The following is a 10,336-nucleotide window of genomic DNA, read 5'->3' on the forward strand; positions in this document are numbered from 1 at the left end:
TAGAAACCCAGCGCATTTATTAGTAACACTTTCCAGTGTCAGGTGTGACTACCTCACTTTACGCTCTTATCCCCCTTTTGCCAACGAATGGATATCTCCGACTCACTGATTGATGGCTTTCACACCAAGCCAGAAGTCCCTCAGGCAGGTAGAATCGGGAATCACACTTGCATCCTCCTAGGATAAACTGTTGTTCGCACTTTTGGAAGAATGAAATGGTTGTTTTCTACCGTTCTTCTTGTTGGGTGTTAGATATCATTTAGAGCTGTCTGGATTTTTAGTTATTTTTTTTTACTTGCTTCCATTTATTAACATCGTTTTAATGTTTATTTTTATTTGGGAGGACTCTTTCACATCCTACAAATGTGCTTTGCTACTTCATGTGAAAAAAATAAATTTAAAAGCAGATCTGCAACTATTCATTGTTTAAGAAAAAAAACATACCTAAAATAAAATTGATAATTTTGCACAGTTCAGTTCCACTATGCAATATGATCACTTCTTCTCTGAAGAATTCATGCTTTTCTCAAGAATTCTCCCATAGACCCCCCCTCTCCCCCCACACACACACCCCCCACACCCCCTCTTTTTACATTTCTTTCCCAGATCTGCTGACCATCATCCTGCCTAGGGGGGGGGTTGAGGTTTCTGTTCCACTTCTCATGTACGGCCATAACTACTTTTATTCCCTGTTCCAGACTGTTGCATTAGTTCAACAGGTTTGTTGAGCTCCCATTTTCAAAATTTGAACAAGGTTTCATTCCTAATTAGACAAATGTGTCATCTCTTCCCAAGGAGAAGTCTATCTGTCCTAAATCTGTGCCCTTTCCCACAGATTTTGCCATTGGGGCTGCTTTCTCCTGTTTTTTTAAAGACAGGTCCAGCTAGATTTCCTGTGTATCTATTAAGTTTTGATCTTGATGAGATTCATGGATGGTTTATGTAGCACACATACAGTTCCCTACAATGAACACCCCCCCCCCACACACACACCCTCCGTTAATGGTTACTTTTATTTAGTGCAATTTTATGTTCCTTCTTTCCCCCCAGACATATTATCTTTGCCCCGAGCAGTCACAACAAGTATGCTGGAGAGTCCTTCCCGGGGATCTACGATGCCATGTTTGATATTGAAAGCAAAGCGGATCAGCGTGAAGCCTGGGAAGACGTCAAGAGGCAGATTTCCATCGCGGCCTTCACTGTGCAGGCAGCAGCAGGGACACTGAAAGAAGTAGCATAGGGTGATGGCTTCGAAAAGCTCAAACAGCAAAGTCTGAAGCGCAGTGTAGTCAGGCTACTACAGTGAGCCAGTCTCTCCTGACTGCCTACTGTAGCTGCTTTGCCAACCTTCTGAATGCACGTAAGTGTGCTGGCAGGGTGAGCAGGAGCTCCGTGTACCAGAGAACTCCTGAGTTAGAAATTACTGCTTCTCTGATACTGACAAAGCTGTAGGTTTAAGAACAATCCTAAGTGGAAGCAGATTTTTTTTTTTTTTTTTTGGGGGGGGGATGGTGAAGAGAAGGAAGAATCAGTTCCCAATTAGAGTTTTCTGAAAGATCAACCAATTTTGAGGGCCCATTATTTTGGATGTCCAATTAAAAACAAGTTATTGCCAAGCTACCTGTAACTCTTGTCTGGAGCAGTGATCAATGGAACATTTTTCAAGAGAAAAAATACACTTCTCAGCATGTGCATTTTTCTTGTTCTGATAACTATTTCTATAATATAGGATATTCAAAGGCATCTCTGTATTTCAGAATCTATTCTGCAGGACTGGTGAATGCTCATTACACAGATTTGCTTTCTTTTCCTGAAAAAAAAATAATAAATACTGTCCCTCCTGCTGATTGCCAAAGTACTACTAACCATTCTTGATAATCAGAGAAAACAGCTGCTTATATGCAGAAATCCAAAAGCATTTTCTTGGGGAGTGAGTGTCCATCCCTCTAAAAGTCACTGTGCACTCCTTTATTTACACTTTGGAAATTAAAGATTTCAGGGGGAATAACCAAAAGCTGACATCCTTGCTCCTTGTGGCACTTTTGTTCCTATTTTTTCTTGCGAGATCTCTTCCATGCAGATGCCTTCTTTCCAGCTGAGGGAGCTGGAGGACATTGTCCCCATGAGGGCATGGGGCTTGAGGTTATTCTGTCTGCAGGTAAGACCTGCAGAAAGTTTCCCATCAGGAACTGCTTTTACATTCAAAGAGAAACTGAAATGCATGAGAAGAATAATTCTACAAAATGTTAATTTGTAAAAAATGTGATTCTTGCTTCATTTTCCCCTTAAATGTATTTCTCATCTACATGCTTTACAACTAATAAAATTGCTAGAATTTTATTGAATCACCTTTCAGTTTGTGGGAGCTGATAATAACCAATTTCTTCTCTTATGTAAAATATATTACAGTTTTTCTCACAACTTTAAATTGCACCAGGTTGTGGGAATAAAATTCTTTTTGTTTTATGGGGAATAGAACAGATGTGGTACTAAAAAAGACAGAATTAGAGGAACAAGACAATTGCTAGGCTACAGGAGCTGTTCTCATCTCAAATGCCTTGAATTCAGACAAGGGAACAAGAAATTACTATAGTTCAGTCCTTTGGGAAGTTGTTTGGGGGGGTGTATGCCACCAAGAAGAGAGGCTTTCATTGGCATCACTTCCAACAAGCCTCTCTGAAAGAGAAAGGACTGTGTAACTATGGATGTTGTGTTTATAAGTCACTATTGGATTGCTTTTTGCAAATGAAGCCGCCTGCACATGAGGAGGAAATGGCACTTCCACAGTCCATGCTTTACCTCTTCTGTTGGAAAAAGTAGTGCTTAGCTGACCTGGTCAGCATGCACGTAAGAGACATAATTCGTCAATGCCGAGGACACCAGAACAGTGACTAGATTTTTGTTGTTCTCTTTACTTCTGGCTGACTGGGGCCACTCACAGTTATGAAGTTGTTCATCTCCACATCTGTAGCTTAAGGTGTTTCTGAAGGATGCGGTACCTTGGGAACGGTGACTGGTACGTAACAACACTGGTTTTTCTTCGCTTTTCCTGAATCCCCCACTCCTCCTGCTCCATCATAACTATCTGTTAACTGCAATGGGCCGTAACTGCATGTGCCCCAGGGGAGGGTTAGGATATTTGGATGGTGGAAAAAAGCCACTAGTGCCTTTTTCCTTGTGAACAGCAGTCAGCTTTGGATCTGTCAGTGTTCTCTGCCATAGGATCATCAGAGGGTAAGACAAAAAAGGAATTTCACGTAAAAGGGAAATATCTGACAAAGTGTGCTTCCTCCTGCATTTACAGAAATCTCTTTAATAGTATAAACCAGTGAACAAATGTTTCACCAGTAAACATACTTTTTTGGTGGTAGTTAGCCTTTGAAGTTCTGTGCCATTACCTTGCTGCTGCAAAAGATATCTCTTCTTGTTTTGTGTGCAGTTTGAAGCTGTAAGAATAAATTACAGCTCACATCAGGCTGAATGCACAGCCGGCATAGATTGCTTTGTTCTTCTCAACTTAATTGATAACTGTATGAATGTACAATTCATCATGACCCACTACATCCTAAGAAGTATACAAAATAGCTTAAATTATTTCCGTTCCTCCCGATAAAGTTCTGCCCGAGGGAAAGAGATATCCAAATCCTTACATATAAGGAAACCAAACCACTTCTAAATGGCTTATACTAGTTGATTTCCATAAAATCCTATATTCTTGGTACTGAAAGCAGCAGTTACTCAGAGCTGAGATTGCCTTCCCCACTTCAGTCAGTAGTATCTCCTTTTCTATAGATGGGCAACCAAGCAGCTGCTGCTGTCTCCCAGCCCAAAGGGTGCTGTATTTGTGTAGCTCTGCCTACCCATAATTTCAAAGTGTGTGGGGATTTTTCAGTCTCTGCTCTACCAATGAGTAACTCCGGATCCCCTGCTCTGTCCTTCCATAATTCCATTTGCACAGTTCATTCACTCAGCCTGGCTGAAGAAATTTGTGAATCATACATCCGGGAGAAGCAGTCCCTTATGCCTAGACTGGGGCTGAAAAAAAAAAAATATTTGGCAAAATTAAACTTGGATGAACCAAAAACCACTTGGATATTTGGCTTGCTGATTTTCCTTTAGAAAATTGTTTTCAAAGGCAAAGTGCCAAAGAAAGGAAGTTTCTTTCACATTGTCTTATGGCTGAAATACCTTTATTTTTAATTTTAATTTGCCTTTAGAAAACAAGCTGTAACACTTGGTCAGTTTAGTGATGGCAAGAATGTGGATATAACCTACATGCTCTGTTCTCCACAGAGTAAGTGATAAACCCAATCCAGTTACAAAATTCATTCATTTGCACCAAAAATGGAAGTAACTTAAAATAGTTATTCTGCTGTGTTTTTCAATCAATCAATCAATAGAAATAGCAACACCTAAAAATAGCTCTGCAAATCTTAAGCTTAATAAAACCTCAAAGTAATTCAAAACCTTTGAAGAGTCAGTGTTTGGGATTAGGTGATGCCAGTGCTTCTCTCAACACCCTGTAATTTAGCAACGCTTCCCAAAGGTGACTCATGCATCAAGGGGCTGCTTTTGTGGAGCAATGAAATTAAAATTTCCCTATCGCAGTATCCCGATGACTGAAGTACAAGTATGCCAGCTGAAGAAGTTTCATAAATCTTCTCAGTAACTATACAGTTCAGTTAGAACAGGGCATTTGGATTTGTCTATTTTTATGGTTCAGCCAAAGCAATTTGTCAGGTCCAGGTCAAACTTTTAAATTGCTGCAGCTGATCTAAAATGTCATTCTTTTGCAATAGTGATAAAAATAAAACACACTGTGTAACTCAGTGTATCTTTATTAAGGAAAATACATTGCAGGAGAAAGTTCCTAAAGCAGTCAGTCAATTCAGCCCATTAGGCAGATGATCACAGCCAGTACTGGTGCTGTATGCTGTCTTTTCCACAGACTTGATTTCTATTATTTTGTCCTTGTATAGGTAACCTATAAAATAATCTCTGCATGTTCATAAAGACCAAGAGAATGTGAACTCTGTGCATAGTGTTTTGCAGCAGAAGAGGACCTGAACACCGGGCCAGCAGCCCTCAGTGACCTGAAACATGTTCCTTGTGTGGAGGAACTATTGCTGTTCCTGCCTGTGCCGCCTAATAAAATACCAGGCAACAGGTTTAAAACAAAGGCATTACTCACACTACATGTGACTAGATGGTGAAGCTCGTTGCTACAGCTGCTTGTGAAAGGTGAAATGGGTTAAAAAAGGATCAGAAGCATGCAAGGAGTGCTCATGCCTAATGATCCAGATGCAACTTTTCATTCAGAAGGCCCTAAAGCATCTGGGAATTAAGGCATATGTATGCATGAAGGGATTAAAACATACCTGCTTCATTCCTTGCTTTAAGCATGTGTCATGGAGAGATTGCTGGGAAGGGCAGTACTTGGCACCCTCCCATTGTGGTGCTTTCCACTGAACAGGCAGCCCCTTAAGGGCTGCTGGTGGTCCTCTATTCATGCAAGCTTGATTGAAACCCATGACAGTTAATAAAGATATCTTTAAAAGGCTGCTTATTCACCTCTTTAAGCCAAGATAATAAATAAATGTCAACCACGTGTCTTTTTAAAAAAAACAAAATTGCTTGAAAGCAGAAATAGTCCCCCAGTGGTGTCACTCAAAGGGTAAGAGGTGCTCTGCAGCATCTGCAGAGAAGAGCTACTTCAGTGACCCCACATTATTCCTAAGGAAAACAGGAGCCAGATGAGATTCTGGAAGATACTGAAAGCCACCGAGGACTTTCTGCACCTCCTAGGCAATGCTGTAGAAACCTTCAAGGAGGCAAAGCTGGAATCTCCTCGTGACACAGCATCAAAAGCAGCTGGGGCCCTCCTCTCCGCAGCTGGTAGGATCGGGGTATAGTCAGCATGGCCTGTTTTTCCTCCCTCTAACTCTAAATTCCTCTGTTTTCATTCACGAGACTTTAGCATACAGTTAAGAGAGCCATTAAAATTGCTGCATGATGGTGGATGTCATGGACTTCCCTACAGCAAAGCAGAGAAGGCAACACTAATTAAACGAAATACAGACATCTTGCTTCTGCTATACTGTTCTTTTCTGTGCTGAAGCAAAGTGCCACGTTCCTCAATAAGCAACACCTGCTACACAGAAACTGTCCCTAAAGAAACCAGCAGGAGCTGAATTTAGCGAGCAGCCTGTTTTTTAAGGCAAAAGACTGGTTCAATACGCCGCTGAGACTAAAAGTAGCTCCGGTAAAGCAAGAATGGCTACCGTTCAACCTGTGATTTAGCTGCAGGTCTATGGTGTATTAGAGTTGAGCCCTTGGTCAAATTCAGCAGTTACTTCTGTTAATCAGTGCCAGCAGAAGGGGCTCAGAAAGCCTAAATGGTTTAGGAGCTGTCTGTCCCATGGATTGCTTCCGTACCTGCTGGTGTCCGGTAGAATTTGTGAAATCAAGGCAGCTCTGGTCAGCGTCAGCACAGTGTTTGCCCTGATGGATCCTACACCTCTAAACATCTTCCTCACCCAGGAAAATGGACGAGCTATTGTTCTTCAACCCAATCGGTAAGGCACATCCATCTTCTGGAGGAGGAGGACTGTTCTGTTAGGCGCCTCATGCAGGAGAGGCTGGACCTGGTTCAAGTAAACTGCAAACATGTCACAACCTTCCATAAAGGGAAAGAACGGGAGAGGTGATAATGGGAAAAGTATTTCACAGGAGGTTGTGAGATAAGAATAGACTTGCTGTGTTTGCACGGCACCTTCCCCAGATGTGCTTTGCTAGCTTGCTGACAGTGAGCTGCTGACGTATTCCTGGTGCTGTCATCCACATTATCTCTAAACTTGGCTGTACGTTTAGAAGGAAACCCAAGCCACCGTTGCTGGACACAGCGGCTGTTGTGACAACACACCCTTATGTAACCCACGAGCAGCAGAACGCCGGGCTGGGCAAACACAGTCAGCTGCAAACAGAGCACTGAAAGGTTTAGCCCCCTCTGGGATCGCTAGGCCCTTCAGATATTCCTGGAACCAACAACCCCCTCCTGAAGCACTGCTTTTGCTTCCTCAGCTCTCTCTGTCTCCCCAGCCACGTTTCCATACTCTTTCCACCCAAGCTCGCATGCTCTGGGACTAAACCATCATTGTCAGCCCACAGCTCGGGCAGGATGAGCCCCAGGAGCTCTGCAGGAGTGCAGGCACTTGCGTGGCATCACCCATTGCCATGGCGGCGGAGTAAAACACAAACTTCCCGCCTGTCTTATCACGGGCAGAAAGAAGCACACTTCATAAGTAAAGGCAAGTTCATTTTTAGAACACCTGACATCTCAACTGTGTAATCAAAGACTGTTTAGTCTCTATTTATTACAGAAAAAGAAAGAAAAAACAAACCAACAAATACTATTACAAACAGACATTTCAGTAACAGAGCAGTCAAAATGATGATGAGCTCTTTCTCTTCCTGGGGTCTCCAGCATCATCCTGTGCCCCTTCTCTAAATCTCCCACACCCGTGGTCCTTTATACCATATCCCACACCCCAGTTTTCAAGGCCTCTGCTTCTATCAGGCTCCTATTCCTCTGCCACCTGATTATAAATATATGTTCTGCACAGAAAAACTGCTTGTTACTAGTATCTATAGACAAAATACGGTTATAACATACAACTATAAAGTGAGATACAAAGGTAAAACAAGTAAGGCAATAGCCACCCGGTCATGACAACATTTGTAACAGCCAAACAAGCTAAAATAAAGCTCTAGGGAGGCAAAGCGAAGTTCAGAAAATGTGAACATGGCAAGTCAGGAGACCCTGCAGAGCCGGAACAAAGCTTGTGCTCTGCTACTACCCGTGGCAATACCGTATTTACTGAGCTGTCAGCAGAGATCGGCACTCAGGGACTACGTGGGGAAGATGCCAAGTTTTTGAAAGAACAATCATTAAGGACAGCTACTTATATATAGTTGTATACATACTTAGTACCTAGTACTGGCAAATCTGAGAAATGGATGAAACAGACCTAGCTTTTCTTTCTACATCTCCAAACCATGCTAGTTCACATAATTCAGCCTGATTGAACTTTGGTTTTGCAAATAACCATCATTCTTATTATCTGCAGTCTGATAAATGATAATCTGCCCGAGAACTGAATATTTATATAGGATTCAGAGTGTAACAGCAGGACTCTGGCAGTATTATACCCTGATTTCTACTAAAACATAATTGCCAGAATATGGAGGAGCTCTGGCAAAACCTGTCAGGTCTTTCACGATTACTGCTTGTTCTGCAGACAACTATACTTAACAGTTTCAGTAAAGAATTCCTACAATGTATAGAGGGAAAATGAGGACATAGAACACTGCAGATCGCAACATACCCCTGAAAAGTTGTTTACTTAAGTACCTCCATGGGACAGTTTAAGATAAAACATATGTGCATTATATAATGAAAATGTGAACTGCAAAACCTCATTAAAATGACACGTGCTTTAGCTTAAGAATTGTGCATTCAGCATTTCGGTACCGCCACTCAACCATGTTGAAGTTTTTGGCTACTTTTGATTGTACAAGTCTCAACCACACTGTGATCTTCAGGCAATGTGCATCGTCATGGTTTAACCCCGTCCTGCCAGTGACCAAGCCCCATGCAGCCAGCTGCTCACTCCCTCCCGGCAGTGGGAAGGGGGAGAGGATTGGAAGATTAAGTAAGAAAACTCGTGGGCTGAGATAAAGACAGTTTAATAGGTAAAGCAAAAGCTGTGCATGCAAACAAAGCAACCCAAGGGATTCACCCAGCGCTTCCCACGGGCAGGCAGGGGCTCAGCCATCCCCAGGGCAGCCGGGCTCCGTCACGTGCAGCGGGGACTTGGGAAGACAAACGCCATAATGCTGAATGTCCCCCCTCCCTCCTTCTTCCCCCACCTTATATACTCAGCATGACGTTCCGTAGTATGGACTGCCCCTTTGGCTAGTTCAGGTCAGCTGGCCTGGCCGTGTCCCCTCCCAGCTCCCCATGACCCTCTTGCCTGTAGGGCCCGAGAAACTGAAAAGCCCTTGACTTTGTACAAACACCGCCCAGCAACAGCCAAAACCATCTGTGCTACTAACACTGTTCTAGCACCAAATCCAAACCTCAGCACTGCACCAGCTCCTAAGAAGAAAATTAACTGTGTCCCAGCAGAAACCAGGACACGCATCAATATAATGGCTCAATAATAAACGGAATAAGCTTCATTGCCTGTGTTCTAAAGTAAAATATAGTTGAGAAGAAATAACAATGCCACTGTGTTCACATAGCACACAGCAACAAGGTGAACCTTTATAAAGATATGGGAAAAAAATTATAAAATACTGGGATTTGTAAACTTTCAGTGCTTTGGCTCATTCACAGTTGGAGTAATTTCTTTGTATGAACCTTCCGTCTTAGCGTGTTCTTTATGAACTATTTCATTTTTATATAAACATATGAAAACCTTTCCCTTAAAAATTTATTTTCAACTACACTTTAATATCCTCCACTCCATTTTACCAGTTTTATCTTCTTTACAGCTGTTAACTGCTCTTGGAAAGATTAAGCACTCCATTTATGTTATAAATCCATTGAAATACAAAAATTTTCTAACAGGAGTGCCGACAGGCTTCTGATTTGCAGAGATATAATTAAAGAATAAGTCTGAACTGAACAGTTTTGTTGTAGGCTTTGCTCATGAGTAGGTGCTCCAAATGTTAACTGCTTTCACAGATGAAGGCAAAACATTTAAAGTTCAGGTTAATGTTTATGTATACAACAATGTAACCTGATTACAAGGCATGCCCTTAAAAAATTTAAATTAAGTCCCCTGGGGACTAGAACAGCACAGTGTCAACTCTGTCTCTTATGCATGAGCCTGATTTTCAATAAAGGAAGAACAAAATAGGTTAAGCATGTTAGGCTAGAAGCTCATTATGTTAGTTTTCTCCCAAGCATTGATTTCAGCAGTAATACTGCAGTATCAAAAGTTCTCATAAATTTAAAACATATTTCAGAGAACAAGGTTTTTGAACTAAAAATATTTCACAGATTGTTGTAAGGTAACAGCTCTGCTTCTAGCTGGCTTTGAATTACTTCTGTTGCAACACAGCTTTTATTAATATTTAAAAACAAACGAAGTTTTCAAATACTTGTTTCCAGTAGGTAACAAAAATATTTTATTCAGGAGGATGCTCACACAGAAGCACACTGGCTGCAAAAAACCCTGTACTTTCTGGATAGTCAGAATTAGTCATCATATAGGTTGATCAATGAAGCTAATAAAAAGACGTTAATGCCCTTCTCGTACATCCAGATTCC

The 10,336-nt window shown here is 41.7% G+C and overlaps 1 protein-coding gene across 2 annotated transcripts in view; it reads left to right on the forward strand.

Annotated features, from left to right (window-relative positions):
* LOC130145232 (N-acetylated-alpha-linked acidic dipeptidase 2-like) overlaps nucleotides 1-2,340 on the forward strand; it is a 33,140-nt gene extending 30,800 nt beyond the window's left edge. For both annotated transcript variants that reach the window (XM_056329839.1, XM_056329840.1), the window contains exon 19: nucleotides 1,051-2,340. In XM_056329839.1, coding sequence (XP_056185814.1) covers nucleotides 1,051-1,240 — 190 coding nt within the window. In that variant the 3' untranslated portion in view covers nucleotides 1,241-2,340. The remainder of the gene's footprint in view (nucleotides 1-1,050) is intronic.
* Nucleotides 2,341-10,336: the final 7,996 nt, after the last annotated feature.

The sequence above is a fragment of the Falco biarmicus genome, chromosome 2, assembly GCF_023638135.1.
Source record: "Falco biarmicus isolate bFalBia1 chromosome 2, bFalBia1.pri, whole genome shotgun sequence".
In the NCBI taxonomy this organism is placed as follows: domain Eukaryota; kingdom Metazoa; phylum Chordata; class Aves; order Falconiformes; family Falconidae; genus Falco; species Falco biarmicus.